Source organism: Neovison vison, chromosome 9, assembly GCF_020171115.1.
Source record: "Neovison vison isolate M4711 chromosome 9, ASM_NN_V1, whole genome shotgun sequence".
Lineage (NCBI taxonomy): Eukaryota > Metazoa > Chordata > Mammalia > Carnivora > Mustelidae > Neogale > Neogale vison.
This window is the reverse complement of record NC_058099.1, coordinates 34,627,421-34,644,975: the sequence shown is the minus strand read 5'-3', so window position 1 is coordinate 34,644,975 and position 17,555 is coordinate 34,627,421. Positions and strand designations below refer to the sequence as shown.

The 17,555-nt window shown below is 51.1% G+C and overlaps 1 protein-coding gene across 2 annotated transcripts in view; it reads right to left on the bottom strand.

The window, feature by feature from the left end:
- Positions 1-17,555, bottom strand: part of PAX5 (paired box 5) — a 191,792-nt gene that overhangs the window by 122,119 nt on the left and 52,118 nt on the right. For both annotated transcript variants that reach the window (XM_044265343.1, XM_044265344.1), the window contains exon 6: positions 1,428-1,603. In XM_044265343.1, coding sequence (XP_044121278.1) covers positions 1,428-1,603 — 176 coding nt within the window. The remainder of the gene's footprint in view (positions 1-1,427; positions 1,604-17,555) is intronic.

The window sequence follows — 17,555 nt, the reverse complement described above, 5'->3', positions numbered from 1 at the left end:
CCCTATGTCCCTTCTCCTCATTCGGCCCTGGGCCTCAGGGCTCAGTATTTCCCCCAGGAGGTCGCTGTGGCCTCCAGCCTGGCTCAGACTCTACTTTATTCAGAGAACCTCAGATAATGTCCCCATCTAAGCACCTAGAACATCTGTAATCCATGACTTTTGGGTTCTTCTTACTGATTGTGGTTCTTCCACATACCTGTAGGCTCCCTGAGGGCAGGTCCAAGCCTGTCTCGTTCACTGAAGTACCTAGTTCCTGGCTCCAGGCTTGCACACAGGGGATACTCCTCAACATTAGTTAAGTAAATACATGACTTGCTCTGTGGCCTCAGGCAAGTCCCTCTCCCTCTCTTGGTCTCAGTTTCCCCACCTGGAAACAAAGTGGCTACATGGGCTATGAAAGCCCTCATAGGAGCTTCTCAGATAGCCAGACTGTCACAGGATGGTGGCCTTGAGGCTTTGCTCACCCCTCACTCCTCAACATCCCCTCTGGCCTCTCTCCTCTCCACAGGAAACTGTGCAGGCAGCCTATGTGTCTTTGAATGGCTCCGGGGGAAAACTTCAGAAACGCCATCTAATGAGCACATAGAGAAAGCCCAGTGAGGCCTGTCTTCACCTCCTGAACCAGCGGGGTCTACCTGACGTGCACACCACATGGGAGCTCTCTGTGGGCAGGAACCACATCTGAGCTGCCAGGGCCTGCCAGGTAACCAGCCCAGACCGGGCATCAGGAAATAGCCTCCTGAGCTGAATCTGGGACCTTACATACCTTATCTAGGCCCCAGAAGCCTCTCACTGGACAGAGCCTTTCTGGTCCTGTAGCCAAGGCAGCGACTGAGCGTCTGTCCAGGGCTAGCAAGGGGTCATTCTCCTATATCCCTCCCTCTCTTGCAAATGACCGAGTTGGGAGTGTGTCCAGTGAGACACTTCTTCAATTCCAGGCTCTGGGATTCAATCTCTAAAAGCATAGCAGGATAACCTGCTTGGGGACTGACAGCGGGCCACACCCTAGCACCACCATAACGTGGCTTGTGGCCATATTTCCATCTTCACCCTGACTGACAGGATAAGGACCCAAGACCACCTCGAGTGGCCCCAAAGATCACGACATGGCCCCTGTGCCTGGGGAAAGGACACCATTCGGCAACAGGGCAGAAGAGCCCCACCAGGCATGCCACCGTCCCCACCCCCGCCCCCCCAGGCTGGCTGGGGAGACTGAGGCTCTGAGGCAAGAAGCTGCCAGAACCCCAGATGAGTCCTCCTGACCCCGTGGGAGGCCGCAACTATGCAAGTTTGCCTGAGAACAACGAGAAGCCCGCCTCAGAGTAGAGCACGGCATTGTCACCCATGCCCCTCCAAAGGCCTGGGGGAGGGCAAGCCGAGCCTGCGTCGAGCTGGAGGTCTAGCGGGCAGTGAGCAGTGGGGCGTACCTGCTCGGGCTTGATGGGCTCCGTGGTGGTGAAGATGTCCGAGTAGTGCTGCCTCTCAAACACGCGGTCCAGCACCTCCAGCTGCTGCTGCGTGAACAGGTCTCCCCGCATCTGCTTCCGGAGGAAATCTCTGCCCGGCAGCGAGTGACCGTTGGGCACTGGAGATTCCTGAATACCTTGGATGAGCAGGAGACATGAAGGGGGAGTGCAGGTTACATGAGTTGCTGAAGAAAGTTGTGCCGGACAGTGAGATTTGGGGCAGGAGAGCCTGAGAAACCCCTGCGCCCAGTTCCTCCCCTGATAGGAGACAAAACAGACAGGGACTCAGCCAAGGGGCTCCTCAGCCAAGGGCACTGTGCCGGCCAGGGCAGAGCCACATGCCAGGCACCATGCCAAGCCCTTTTTCCATGCATCGTCCCATCTGAAACTCACAGTGATCCCATGGTAGATAACATGTCCCCCATTTTGCAGATGAGAAAATTGAGACCTGAGAGATCAAGTAATTTGTCTGAGGACTAGAGCTCAGGTTGGCTGGGAGTCTTTTTTTTAAAGATTTCTTTATTTGAGAGAGCGCACGCGTGTGTGCGAAAGAGTGCGTGTGGCCAGGGGGTAGGGAGGGGACGCAAAGAGAGAAGGAGAAGCAGACTCCCGCTCAGCACAGAGCCCGACCCAAGGCTTGATCCCAAGACCGTGAGATCATGACTTGAGCCCAAATCAAGAGTTGGATGTTGAACTGAGCCGCCAAGGCGCCCCTGGAGTGGGAGTCTTAACCGCCAGGGGTCACTGCCTCTTCTGCACTGAGGCTCCCCACCCTTTGAAGGTACCAGTTTCATCCCAGAGCCAAGGCCCTCACCCAAGACGCTTGCCACCATACCACGTGACCAGTCGGTGAAGCACCGTACCGGGACAGCTGTAGGGAAACAGCCTTCACACAACTCTGGTGGGACCCCTTTGGACACACACCCACGAAAGACAATTTGACAAAACCTATCAAAACCACAAATGCACATTTCCTTTGATAAAGCAGCTATACCTCTGAAAAATGTATCTTACCACTGGACTCGCACATAAGGGAAGTGATCTATGTACAAGGTTCTAGTAGCAAAAGACTGGAAACAACACAAGAATTTATTTGTAGGGGCTGGCTGCATAAGTCACGGCGTGCTCACACAGCAGAGTGCGGGGCAGCCGCACGGAGGAGCGAGGGCTCCCGCTGTGAGCCGATATGGGAAGAGCTTCAGGATACACCGTCGTATGAAAAATAAACCAGCTACAGCAGAGCACGTATAACGTATAAGCTTCTGTGTGAGAAAAAGGAAGAGAATAAGACTTTATGTGCCTTTTGTATATATATCGCCAAAGGAGCTCTGGAAAGCACCATGAGAAACATAGAGAGCGCTCGTCCTTCCTTTCCTGGAGGCAGGAGATGAAGGGCCCTCCCTCACGGCACGCTTCTTGCTGTGTTTTGTCTTACTGCAGAACTCTCAATGTACTATTGCCTGCTCAAAAACGGGAATTACCAAAAAAGTACGGCATTAAATTCTCTGTGTGTTCTGTATTGTTAGCTCTTCACACTGTTACAGGCTCTGGGGGTGATGCTTGCATTTCAAAGAAAATTCTATGAGTTACCAATAAAAAAGAAAATACGTTGGTGAGGGGCACCTGGGTGGCTCAGTGGGTTCAGCGTCTGCCTTTGGCCCAGGTCATGATCCCAGTCCTGGGATTGGGCTCCCTGTTCAGCAGGGAGTCTGCTTCTCCCTCCCCTGGCTGGTATATGCTCACTTTCTCTTTCTTTCTCTCCCCTTCTCAAATAAATAAATAAATGAAATCAAAAAAAGGAAGGAAGGAAGGAAGGGAGAGAGGGAGGGAGGAAGGAAGGAAAGAAGAAAAGAAGGAAGGAAAAGAGGGAGGAAGGAAGGAAATGGGATGAAATATTTTTGGTGAGCCTTGCGCTTGAAGCGTTCAAAATGAAAGACAGCAAGGAAGGCAAAAGACGGCAAGGAGATGGTCTCAAGGGCCCTCATGCCCCGGGGCCCTCTAGGACCCAGCTGCTCATGCAGGGCTGACCACAGACACTGTTGGAACCCAGACCTCTGTCTTCGCCTTTGGAAGCCCCTGGGGAAGACCAGCAGGCATCCGACCTCTCGCTGGCAGGTGCCCTCACGAAGGCCTTGACTGATTCTCCCCCTCGTCCCACCCTGTCAGCACAGGCTGCCCTACTCCTCACCCATCACGTAGTGTGAGGAAGGAGACCAAACCGAGGAGCTTGAAGCAGTAGGGTGCTGTGTCACTGAGGTGCTACCCCAAGCGGCTGTTTCCCCAACTCTCCTATCTGGAGGCAGACGCAAGGCAGGGTCTGACATTGGATCAAAGACACCAGCTGCAGGTGTTCCCAGGAATACTGGCCTTCCAGAGTCCTCCACGGAGGCTGGCGGCTCAGAGTACCCCAGTGTCTCTACAGGAAGGGCCTTCAGAAGCAGCTCATAAATCTCCCTGAGGAAACAGATCGCACCTGCACTTTTGACCCAAGAGTATATGATAGGCTAAGCTATAGCCTCAGTGACCAGATACCCCAACACGTGGGCCACGAGGGAAGCTGGTCTCTCTGGCTAATGTCCTCCAGCCTAGAGTCTGGGCCCCTCCTCTGGCTACATGCAACACAAGTCTTCCACGAGACTGGTCCCTATTCCTGCCCATGGGACATCATCCTCAGAGTCCCTTTTTCCAAGATGGCTTATCCCCATGGGGACCATTCCTACAAGGGCATCGAAGACTAGTAGAATGTAGGAGCTCAGAACCCTGCCCATGCTCTCCCATTGGCTGGCATCTGCCAAATGACCCTATTACCAAAGATATATACACACACACACACACACAGAGGAGGGCACTCATCTTTCTTCTCCTCAGCTATTGCCCTGGCCTGTCATCCTGGCCCCAGTCACTCCTACTGAAGTATGACCTTGCCCTCGGTCCCCAGTACTCCCATCAAGTGGTTCCCTGTCAGAGACCACACCCACTCTTAAAAAGACTTCTTTCTGTCCACCAGCTTCACTTAGACTCCCCAGCCCCATCCTGCCAGCCAGGTCCCAAACTCCTAATGAAGGCTCTTTCCTGTTGGCCAGTCCCTGGTGACTCCCATCAAGATCTCACTGTGACCCCAGCTGGGCACTCCCCATCCCTTCCCTCCCACTCAGGCTGCTCCATCAGACACATTGGCCCGGCCATCCTCCCACAGATGTCCTCAGGCCCGATTCCTCTCCTGTGGGATTCACAGGCCAGGCTCTTTGCACAGCTCAGAGTTCTGGAAGGGCAGACCTTCACCTCCACTGAGGAAGCTGAGGGTGCCTCTGCTGAGGGTTCCTGCAGGCAAGGTCACCAACTGGTCACTAAGTAAAGGCTCAGGGCACATGGCCAACTCAAGTGTATGCACCGGGGGGTCCGTGGAAGCCTAGCTCGCTGAGGACAGGTTCCCGTACTCCAGGCACAGGCAGTCCTGCGGGGACCTGAGCCATCTTTTGGGAAGAAGCCTTGCTGCATTCTGTTCTGGTTTTCTGAAAATCAACCACAGCAGCCATGGGCCAATATGGGAGAAGTCCCAGGCTGTCATGGTGACCCAGACACTCCTAGCAGAGGACCGTGAGCTGGAAAGAGCCACCTCTTCAGTCTGTGCCCCTGACCTACAATTCCTCCCACTGTCCTGGCCCCTCCAGCACCCCCACTTGCTTTCTCCACTGGGAGGGAGGTACGGTAGGTCTACCTTGTGACACCTGATGTCGGTCATTTCCTGAGGAGGCTGAGACACATCTACCCATATAATCACTCATTGGACAAACATGGACGAAATGTTTACTCTGTACCAGGTGGTGTTTAGAAAAAAACAACAGAGGATACAGGGATGCCTCAGACAGGTCCCTCTTCCCAAACCAGAAAGGGCAGCTCACTTTTGTCAATACTCACACGGACATGTGGCTACAAACTGTGATTACTGCCAAGTCGAAAGAGTGTCTAGAATCATGTGCACAGGAGTATGGAGAATGAGGGAGAGGTGTGACCGCACGGCGGGTGGGGGAGGGGCGAGAGCAGTCTTCCACAGGAAAATCATGCTTGAACTGAGAGAGAGGACAGGGCTCAGCCAGGCAAAGAGGGTACGGGTGGAAAGGGTACGCCAGGCCGAGAAGGCCACCTACAAAGGCTTAGACACGAGAGAGAGACGAAAGGCACAGGACAGTGAGGGGAAGAGACCCCAGGAGACTGTGGAGAGGCAGGTGGGGGATGGCCAGACAGCCCCGGAGCCCACAGGAGGCCATGGGGAGGATCTGAGTCCTGCTGGGGGCACAGAGAGGGGCCACGGGAGGGGCTGAGGAACAATCACTGTCCATATCCCTCAGTCCCGGTACCTGAACTGTCAGTTCCTTTAGATGAGCCTGTGCTCTCGAAGCACTGGGCCCAAGGCTCATCCTTTGGCGAGACTCGGGGCTGGCAAGGTGAAGTTTGCCCCTGTGGACATCTGAATGTGACGCGTGGAGTAGGGCTGTCACCCACAGGGCATCCACTGTGCCGCTTAGGAAGGGGAGCCATTCCCCATGGACATGCACCCTGTTGCCAGGACGGACACAGCCTGTAAGCACGTGTGCCTCCTCCTCCGGGATGCCTTCCTTTCTGCTCCAGCTGCTTCCTCCCCTGCTCTTTGGGCTCTGACCGTTTTCTCCCTTTTCTTAGGAGTCAAGCCCACTGGGCCTTCTGACACTGCACTATTCGCTACCTCAAAGGGAAGCCACGGTTAATTCATCTCTGTCTCCTACACGGGAAATATCTGTGGAATAAATGAACAACCATCTTTTTTTCACAGGTCTGCTCTGCAAATACCAGCATCCCTCCAACTGATTTCATTCATTCAATCATTCATTCTTCTCTCTCTTTTTAAAAAGATTTTATTTATTTGAGAGAGAAAGAGATAGTGAGAGAGCATGAGAACAGAGGAGAGGGAAAAGCAGGATCCCCGCTCAGCAAGGAGCCTGACGTAGGGCACCATCCCAGGACCCTGGGATCATGACCTGAGCCGAAGGCAGACGCTTAACCGACTGAGCCACCCAAGTGCCCCCCATTCATTCTTCTCTTAAGCAACCTTAGTGAGCAGGTGTCACACTAATGCTGGATAAGAGCTGGCCTGGCCCTGCCCTCACGGACTTCTGTTCGGTGGAGGAGGCAAATGTTAATTGAAAAATAATCAGACCAGAAAAGGCGCACATGTCAACCAGCACAAATCCTCTGACGAAAAGAGGCATAATTCTTGGGCCAGGGACACAGACAACCCGCCTCTGGGTACACACATAGTGGGTGCACAGCAAACCAAAAAAACCAGTTATATGCTCAAAGACAGCTACAAAAATGAATACCCAGAAACCAGCCCTGACCTCCAAGTCTCCTGTGGAAGTTTCCGTAGCATTTCTCATCTGTGTTGCAAAGACGCCATCCGACTTCATTGGAAAATGTGGTCTTGGAGACAAGCTACAGAAACCCTTGGACCCATTTTATTCCACGGAGAAAAATCTGAACTTACAATGTGAATGGTATGCTTAAATATATGGACAGACATGGGCAAAAGTACAAAGGTATACAAGGGGCATGGTATCTTTAAGTCTTTTTCTCTACTCCAAATCAAATAATATGTAATAGACCCAGTGCTGGGCTTAGTCAACCATGGCTCGTAGAATTAACATTCTGGAAGCTAGCTTCAGGGGAGCAAGGGGCAGGAAGCCCCGTCTCGGGGAGCAAAGAAATGCTGGCTTTAAATTTCAGGTTAAACCAATGTTATTCACAACCCGGCTTTGAAGCTAAAAGCTTTACACAATCGGGTCTGGTCACGCAAAGGGGGAGGAAGCAAAATAGCCTCAGATTCCCATCTGTCAAGAGAAAGCTGTCTCCTGTGTGTCTTAAAAGATCATAAACCCATTGCGTTTTCTTCAGAGCACAGCAGATTCAGGGGTTTTGCATTTTTCTAGAAGGGCTCTGGTTTGTTTCTTTAAAAATCATCATGTACTTTATGTCTGCAGATGCTCACTGGGAGGGAAAAAAAATAAAAACAAACAGGAATCTCCATAATCCCTTCTGGGATCGCCCCAAATCCCTTTGGGGCCAAACCCTAGCCCAAGGCCCACTCGAGAGTCCTGGGAAGGGAGCCTGGAGCCACTGGGTCAGTCTATGGAACCCTGTCAAAGCCAGAGCCCTCACAGAACCTCGTCCATCCTGCCAGCTGCTCCCCTGCAGAGCAGGCCAGTGGCAGGGCCCCACGGGAAAAGAAAGGGTTGAGAGCCAGCAGACCTGGGTTCTACCTCCAGCTCTGCACTTACTTGCTGTGTGAGCCCTCTCTGGGCCTCAGAGGCCCTATCACCCACTTCAGAGGCTGAGTCAGTCATTTCTAACCGTTCTTGCCTCCAAAACCCACCTAGATTTTGTCTGTTAAATAATATTACATGAGCATTAACTTATTTTCCCATTTTGGTTGTTCTGCACAGCCTTTGTAGGGCACACACCCCCCCCACAATACCCATTCCACCACTGAACAGTTACCAGAGCCTACCCAAGGGATCCCATTCTCTTTGCCAATACTTGGTTTAGGAACAGATATGTGGGTAGCTGGGGGGTTGCTGGGGCTTCTGGGAGGAGGTTGGAGAGGAAGAAATCTCACTCTTCTTCACCAGGATACATTTACCCTTAATCTTTTTGAATTTGAGACAAGTCCCAGATTCCATTAACTGCTTTGGGCTCTACAGTGTCCCCGACCCTTACCTCAGGGTCCGAGGTCTGCTCCTGACCTGGCCTGCAGGGAGGGCTCCACGGTAGTGATACCCAGACAGTCTGCTGCCTCGCAGCCCAGCCCTCTGACTCCCACCGTGCTCCCAGGCCTGCCTCCCCCGCGAAGATGCGGCACAGCCGGGTCTCGGCGCATCAGACCCCCAGAAGCTGAGTCCCTGAGGTCGCTCAGCAGGGATGTGTGCCTCGGCCTCATACCTGTAGTGTTCTCTCCACTCCCCTTCACCCTCCAGATCAGCCACTAAAACTAACACCCTCCGTTTCCTCATCTATAAACTGGCACAGTGGTCGGCAAGTCAATCCCCGGCTTGTGTAAGGATTCATGAGATCATCTCCGTAACGTCTTAGCCCCGGTGGCTGGCACGAAGTTGGTGTCCAACCTGCGTTAGCTGCTGTCACCATCACTTTCACCACAAAAACCCTTCCAAGGCTTCCTCAAGACGAAGTCCCAGCCTTCCGTGCCTCCATGATCTGCCCCTGCCGTCAGAGTCACCCACCTTTCGCCCCACAATGCCATCCCAGCAGGCTACGTATTCCTCATTCCTCGTCCCACTGTCTGCTCGCCTTCACCCCTGCCCTTCAAGGCTCAGCCAAGAAATCACCTCCTCTCTGAAGCCTGCCTCTAGGTCCATAGGCTGAACGAATGGCCCTTTCTTCTGGGTCTCCTCAGCAAGCAGCACTGGCCGCCCCTACGGCCTGGATTCTACTCCTCACAACACATCCCGTCAGGTCAGTCCCCATTTTCCAGCTGAGGGACCTGGCAAAGGTAAGAAGTAACGTGTTCGAGACCACAGCAAACACCCACATGCCTCTTAACAGGCCTTAGAGGAAAGCCAGGCCCTGGGGAGGATGCGGCGCACACGCCAGGGAAGCATGGGAACCCGAACGCCAGCAGGCCCAGGGTCAAATCTCCAGTCTGGCTCTCACGAGCCTATGATTTGAGAAACTTCTTTTACCTCTTGAATCCTCAATGTTGTCATCTGTAAAATAGGACAGTCATGAGACCCCGGGGTTGAGGAAAGAATGTGAGGAGACTCCTTGTGGAATGTTCAGCAGGGCCTGCCCTACAGCAAGGGCTTGAAAAACATACGCTGTCTCCAGGATTGTTCTTTCTTTCCTTCCCGCGAACAGTATGAGCTCTCTGAGGGCAGAGCGCATGTCTGACTCACCTCGAGCACAGGAGAAGCTAACCAGTGTTTGTTGACCGAATGCATGACCTAGGAAGACTTGAGGCTTTGCAGGGGACTTGGGGGGTACTCAACGCCTAGAGGGCATCTCGGCAGCAGGAGAGTCTCTGGCATCTTCAGAGAACTTGGGAGAAAACCTTCAGGAGTGACCTCTAGGACATCAGTGATCCCGGAGGAGGAAAGAGTGAAATAACTAAGGCTTTATGTTCTACCTACTTCTAAAAACGATCTGAGGCAGTTCATAAAATTTTATTTTTTTTAAAGATATTATTTATTTATTTGACAGACAGAGATCACAAGTAGGCGGAGAAGTAGGCAGATAGAGAGGAAGGGAAGCAGGCCCCCTGCTGAGCAGAGAGCCCTATGTGGGACTCGATCCCAGGACTCTAAGATCATGACCTGAGCCGAAGGCAGCGGCTTAACCCACTGAGCCACCCAGGTGCCCAGTTCATAAAATTTTAAATGAGAGTATGATAAACTACCAGAGCTCAGTTGAGCTTTAAGCTTCACATACACCTAAAGGAAGACACAGTAGGTTGTTCAACCGCTCAGAGTCCAACAACAATGGCAAAATGCCATTCATTCTTCTACTTTGCATGGGGGTGTTTAGATGCTCAGGGTGACCCAGAGATGACTAACAACAGGAAAGGGGCCCTGCAGGAGGAGCCACCCAAGCCAGACCCCAGAAACGCAGAGGAGACAAGGTGTGGAGATAAAGGGGATCAGATTCCAGGCACAGGCATGATCCAGCCAACGTTTCTAGAGCATCTACCGTAAGCCAGGCCCTGTGCTGGGCCGCAGGGTGGCAGGGCTGGAACCGTCCCATGGCAGCCCAGAACCAAAATCGATGTTCTGGGTGATTGTATAAATCCCAACTTAAGCTGGGCTGAGAAAAATCAGAGTCATGTGCAGGAAATTCCACTGGAACTACCATTATTCAGCCATTAGTCTCACTCAATCTTTCTTCTCGGAGAAGGAAAAACGCAAAATTGTAAAATTGCCAAATATGTTCAGGTTCGACCAGAGTGAATTGGATTGTGCCGTGTGTTACCCAATGAGTCAGAGGCTGTCAATGAGGGAAAGGCCCTGAGGGACCGATGATCCCACACTCTGGGATGGCAAAGGGATTTGTCCAAGGCCACAGGACGGGTCCAAAGTGAGGTGAGCCTGGGAACACACGAGGCCCCCGATGCCCACTCTGAGCCTCATGGATCCGTTCATTCCTGAGCAACGTGCACCAAACTCCTGCTGGCTGTCTGGCTCTTGGCACCTGGATCACAGAGGGGTTTAAGTTCTAACACCTGCCCTTGAGTGGAGGATGTAGAGAAGTGAATAATTCCGATGCAGTAAGGTAAGTACGAGAAGCCTGAGAAGTGGAGGCAGCCCTGGGAACCAGGTGATGGTAGCTGACCCGTATACAGAGCTTCCTCTGTGCCAGGCACTATTCTAAGCACTGTATCGCCTTAATCCTCATAATAGTCCCATACTGTCAAGTCTGTTATTGCCCCTTCCGTTTTACAGATGAGGAAACTGAGGCCTGGGGAGCCTTGCCCATGGTCACACAGCTAAGAGATTGAAGAGCTGGGATCCAGACCCAAGCAGTCTGACCCCAGAGTCTGCCCCTAACCCTATACTAAATCGCTCCACTTAACTCAGGCTGGGGGGGCAGGGGTGATCCAAAAAAGCCACCTGGAAGAAGTGAAGCTCAAGACTTAAGAATGAGGGGTGCCTGGGTGGCTCAGTGGGTTAAGCCTCTTCCTTCAGCTCAGGTCATGATCTCAGGGTCCTGGATCGAGCCCCACATCCTGTTCTTGGCTCAGCAGGGAGCCTGCTTCCCTCCCCCTCTCTCTGCCTGCCTCTCTGCTGACTTGTGATCTCTCTCTATCAAATAAATAAATAAAATCTTTTAAAAAAAAAGACTTAAGAATGAGAGGGAAGGAGTGAGTCAAAAAAAGAGGCAGGGAGAGGATGTGCATTCTGATGAGAGGGAACAGCATATGCAAAGGCCCAGGGGCATGTGAAAATGTGGTGCTTGGAGAATGGCTATAATTCAGGAGGTTTGGATGCAAGAACTGGGCCAAGGGGAAGACAGCAAAGTACACAAGGCTCTTTCCTCTCTATCTAGCTTTTCAGCACTGTTCTCTGTTATCTAGAGCCTAATGTATATTCTGATGCATACTTTGTGCTTAACTGAATCAACATGACCTCAAAGAAGAGACAGGAAGGAATACCTTGTGCATTGCCATGGGACAAGTCTGTTCTCTCCAATCCATACTATCCAAGTCCATTACCTTGTACAGTAGTACCTAATTATTCTACCTTACAGAGAGATATCCATGCTAATTAGGAGGGATATTAAATTAACCACCATAGTGAAAATATTCCAAAGCAAATGAAATATTACTGGGAGCAAAAGGGTGATTTGTAACTATGGGTTGTGCTTTTAAATGAGATCAAAGAATGCTAAAGGCTTCATTTTAATTACACCTGGAAGGACTCCTTATGGGTGCACCCCCTTTTTGGGCTTCCACACACACAGCAGTCTGTCCCCCATCCTCCACTGCACAGAAATAAATAAATAAAAGGCCTTAAAAATCATATTTACCCTGATATCTTTGCATTACCCCCATTTGGGTTTTTAAATTACTGTCTTTCTTTTCTCCCCAAGGACAATATAACTAAAAAGAAGGTTCATATTTTGAAGTGTATCTATCTGATCATTGCACAAATGTTTTCAGGAGAAATCACTATATTTCTCCAAGATGGGTATGGGTTTTGTCATAGATCAAAGTGAGAGGGAGGAAAAAAAGATAAATCATCAGAGATCCAAAAATACTTTTCATTTGGAGAAGATATCAGGCCATTTCGATGGGGCTGATAGAGTCCCTGTTCTGTCTCCATTACCTGAGGCAGGCAGCCCCAGCCAGGAGCCAACTAGTGAGATTATATTCCCCATAAGATGGTCCCCGATATATTTATATATATATATGATCTTCAACCTCTATTGATTGACCAATTTCACAAGCAAAGACTGGTGAAATGAAGCTGAAATGAACATCATGCTTTAACTCATTGAACCTATCAGGCCTGAGTTAATCTCACTGTCCACTGTCTCTGATAGAATTCAATTGATCAATCATGTTTTGGTGATAGTACCATTTCACTGGCTTATTGCTTCTTCATTTCAGAGCTTGACCTGTTAGATATACTCGGACTGGCTCGACTCCTCTTGGATACACAGAGATCAGCCTCTGTCCGCCAATGTGTGTCATCTCCTGTCTCAGCTGAAAAGAACTCGAGGGGCTTTTGTGTCTATGTGTAGTGTGTTTTTCCCCCCAGACACATCCGCATCAATGGTGGACTTAGGATGGCACGGAACAACCCCTCCGAGGGGTCCGGACCCCACATAGGAGCCATATAATTCCCTGCCACATAGCTGAGTCGACCTGGTTGGACTCTGAACACAGCAGCAGCATCTTCTTGTATTATATTGGCACGTGCATGTGCCCACACAGGGTAAAATACACCCAGAAATGGTAATAACAACAGCCACTCAAGCATGTATTCACTCCGACCTTCCACATTCCCCGGTTTGTTGGATTCTCACAATGACCTAAGGAGTAGGGCAGGAGATCATCATTCCCATTTTATGGATGAGAAAATGGGCGCAGAGAGGGGGAGGGGGTTTGTCCGAGTCACCCAGCAGAGTTATCAGGCCAGGTGACACTAAGAGACCTAGTGTCTCAGCTCCCAAGTGCCTCTGTCAACCTCCGGGCACTCCCAGAATTGCCAAGCCATGCAGGGCACAACACTGTCCTCGGCTTCTTGGAGGAAGGAAACATCCTCAAATTTTGATTCAGAGAATTTTAGAGCTCAGGGGGGATTCTAAGTTCTCCTGCAGCTTCGTGCACAGCTTAGAAACTGAGGCCCAGGGGCCAGTAAACCGTTGTCCAAAGTTCCCCTCTCGGCGGCCTAACTAGAACTCAAACCTGGACCCCAGGTGCTTAGTTCAGGACCCCCTGCACTTTGTCTGGACACCTCTCTAATTCGTGTCAAGCCAATGAGCTCCTGTCAACAGAGAGAACTTCCTTCTCCACTGTTAACCTGGCCCAATGTGCTGTTATGGCTCCTTCGTGGCATTTAATTTAAATTTCCCAGCTGCAAGCCAAGGGGCTGCACTTTGGGAAATCCTTTGGGAAATCGGGGCACGAGGGCTCTGCCCGGCTGTCTGCCTGGGGGAGGTGGCTCTTGGAGCTTCAAGGCTGAGCCCAGCATGCAGGTCTCCCAAGGAGGCCAGGGCGATGACAGTTTGTAAATCAGCTCTGCATCTGCTCAGAGCTGGCAGAGTCTGCAAACACACTAATAGACTTTTCCTCTGCCCGCGGGGAATGGGGGAGAAACAATAAACAAAGTTGGGGCCTCTGGGTGCGAGGGCTGAGATGAGGGGCTTACTGTGGGTGGGGAGAGGGCTTCTAGGCCTCCCCCTGCAGCATGCTGCCTCCCTTATCACAAAATGGTAGTCCACCTTCCAGTAGGTAGTCCACCTTCCAATCCCCACCTCCCAGATCCCCCAGTCTGGTTTCCAAAGAGTCGGGCCCTTGCCTGACCACTTACAGTCCATGCCAGACACAAAAGGGTTGTGCAGTGGAGGGGCTCATGGGTCTGATCTGGCCACAGTGTGGAGACCCCACCAGGGGGAGATGTGAAAGAGGCCCCGTGGGCCAGAGGAAGGTTCCTGCGCAGGAAAGAGCAGATGAGGGGCATGAATACCCAGGTTCAGAGCCAGGTTCAGGAGATTATCAGGAGGGAAAATCTGCTGGAGTTAGTGGCGCCCTGCTGGCAGGGAACAGTTAGATGTTCTGGGCTGCCCCCCACCCCATGGCCCCCTCTCACACCAAGCAAAATCCCCAGTGCATTGTACAACACCTGTGTACCCAGATTAGTCCAAGGGGGCCGCCAGGCCCTGTCTACCACGGAGGCCACAGTGCCTACCACTGAGTCAGGAGCCACTAAATGGATGAATCTGGGTGTGCCGCCCTGCAATCGGGCCTTCCTGACCTTCCCTCCTCCCGCTCTCCTCCACTTTGCTCTAGCCATGCAGGCCTCCTTGCCAAGCACACCCCTGCCTCAGGCCTCTGAATATGCTGTTCTCTCTTTCAGGAACTTTCCTCCCCAGATATCTGTTTGGCTCACCCCTCCCTCCCTTGATGTCTCCCCTTAAATGTCATCTCACCATTCTGACTACCCTCCACACACCAGCCTATACCCGCCCCCCCCTCCCCAGAGTCACGCTCTGGCCCCTTCCCCAGCTTCGTTACCCTCCAGCGCCCTCAGCAACACGCTGTTTATTTTCCTTATTTACTTATTCTCTCTTCCCTTATTAGAATGTCGCTCATGAGGGCAGAGGTTTTTGTCTAACTTGTTCATTCCTGTGTCTCCAGGACCCAGAGCACATAGCAGGCACAAAACAAATACTTGGGAATGAATGGATAAAAGTGGACATTTCACCAAAAGTGAAAAACTAAACAAGTACAGAGGCAGCGGCCACTCTTCCAGGACCTACTGGGAAAGGCTGTCTGTTCCCTGCCTGGGGGCTTCCGACACTCCCTTCCATGCCTGGCCCAGGGCTAGGAAGACAGGGCCCCCTAAGGGAAATCAAAGGGGGCCACGAGGTGGTCTACCATGGAGGCCACAGTGCCCAACACTGAGTCAGGAGCCACTAAATGAATGAATGACTTTCTAGGAGGAAGTCCCAGCCTTGGAAGTGTTTAGATGACATGGATAGTGGTGGCTTGGGCACCAGCTCAGGCTCTGCCACTTGCCAGCTGTGTGACCTTTCACAGCTCATCTCGTCTGTGCAATGGACTCAATAAAATTATGCCCAGTCAGGGCACCTGGGTGGCTCAGTCTGTTGTTAAGCATCTGCCTTTGGCCAAGGTCATGATCTCAGGGTCCTGAAACCGAGCCCCTTGTCTCCCTGCTCATTGGGGGAGTTGGCTTCTCCCTCTCTTTCTGCCCCTCCCCCTTGTGTGCTCTCTCTCTCTCAAATAAATAAATAAAACCTTCATAAGTAAATAAATTGTACCGAGTCTAAGCACTGAGTCAGAGCAAGCAGGCTGTTAGACCCCAAGCAAGCCAGCACCATCTGCACAGCAAGCATCTCATGTGAGCTGATAAGGACCAGGGAGTGGGGAGAGGAGAAAAGAAGCCATTTGCTTAATTAAAAGGACAAGATGTACACAGAGAGGGGTACTCGGCTAAGCTGCCTCTCTTGGTTCAAGCATTCAACCATTTCTTACCAGTGCTCTGACCACAAGCACAGCCCCATAAGAGAACCCAGTCTTAGTCCTCAAGGGATCCCAACCTCCAGCAGGGAGACGGAGCCTGGAGATGGAGCTCTGATTCAAGCATGGTCAAGGACCCTAGAGGACCCCACACAGCAGGCAGTGGGGGCCCAGAGAGAGAGAGAGAGAGAACTATCTGGTGTTGGGAGGGGCCAGTCAGGGATGGCTGGCCTCCTCAAGGGCGGAGGTGGCCTCTGAGCCAGGATTTGGGCTGGGGGTATGAGGAAAGATTCAGAGGGTATCCCAAACAGAGACCAGAGGTAGGAGGCTGCACCTGAGGACTGAGCCTCCCAGGAACTCAGCACCCACGGAGTAGGGCTCATCTTTCACAGCACAGACAGAAAGCAGGTCATGCTTCTGTCTCCCCACTGCCAGATCATGCTCATAGTAGGTGCACAACAAATGCAGATTTTGTCTTTTAACAGAGTCACAGAACTTCCCAAAGAAAGAGACCCAAGAGAGAAATTGCTTGTTCCAGTGGACCTCAACAAAGATGATTGAATCTGTGAGTTTCCGTTACTGGGGAGAAATGATGGCATTTAGGGGAGCAGAGTGGGATGGGGGGCACTCAGCCCAGTCCAGCACAGTGAAGAGCTGCCCGGTGACCACGTGTCTTTGGAATGACCTATCATACACTCAGGTTCGTGAAAACTCTCTTTATAAATATCGGAACCTTGAACCTAACTGTTTTACTTATAGACACAAATTAGGCATTTTAATTTACACTGACTTTTCCAGGAATGCAACCATCACATGAAAGGAGGAAAGATGATGCTTTGTTTTGGTTGGAATTTTATCAAGATGTGTTTACAATTTCAAAAAATCAGTTTACTGATGGCAACACCACCAGAAGAATTGGTATTGCCAAAAAGCACAGCTGTCCACATTTGTAGCTGCTGCGTTCATGGTGATTTTGTGCATAAGCGCTAGCAACTGACTATTATGTCTTCTGCTGTAGTCAAGCCTGGGCATTTACATAATGAAATACATCATTTTATTATGACTTTATTTTTCTTTCCCTCTTTTGTCACAATTGGGGCACTGAATTGAGTTTTTAAATTATATATATAGGTAGGATTTATTGTTTCTAAATTTCATTTTAGGATAGCAAAGGAAGCACTACAAAATATTTGTTTTAAGAAGGAACACTGAGTTGACAGGTAATCACTCTATATGCTTTCCGAGGCCCCTCTGGTTCTGCCTGTTAGTTCTGTCTCATGTTAGGGACTATTCCTTAATCTGTCTTCCTGAAATAGGGATATATCCAGGGAGAGAAAGAGTTCTCCAGACCCCTTTTGAGAGACAGGAAGACAGGTGCCCAAATTAATTCTAAAATCAATGCACTTCCAGGGCACCTGGGTGGTCCAGGCGGTTAAGGGTCTGCCTTCCATTCAGGTCATGATCTCGGGGTCTAGGGATTGAGCCCCATGTCAGGCTCCCTGCTCAGTGGAAAGTCTGCTTCTCCCTCATCCCTCCCCCTGCTCATGCTTTCTCTCCCACTCCTCTCTCTCTCTCAAATAAATAAATAAATAAAATCTTTAAGAAATGTCTTGTTCCTAAAAGACAGCCCCTGCATTCCCCTTATCCTTTTTAGAAATCAGATTTCCAAATACAAATCCAGCTAGGACAGAGCGGAGAAGAGACTTCTCCTTCCTGCCTGTAACAAAGGAAAAAGCAAAAGGCCAGGGGAAGGGAAGACACCTCTGAGAGATCAGTGCTCCCGAGATCCTGCAAATATGCAGAATGGGCTTAGAGTTCAGAGAGCTGAGGGGGTGGGGGCAAAG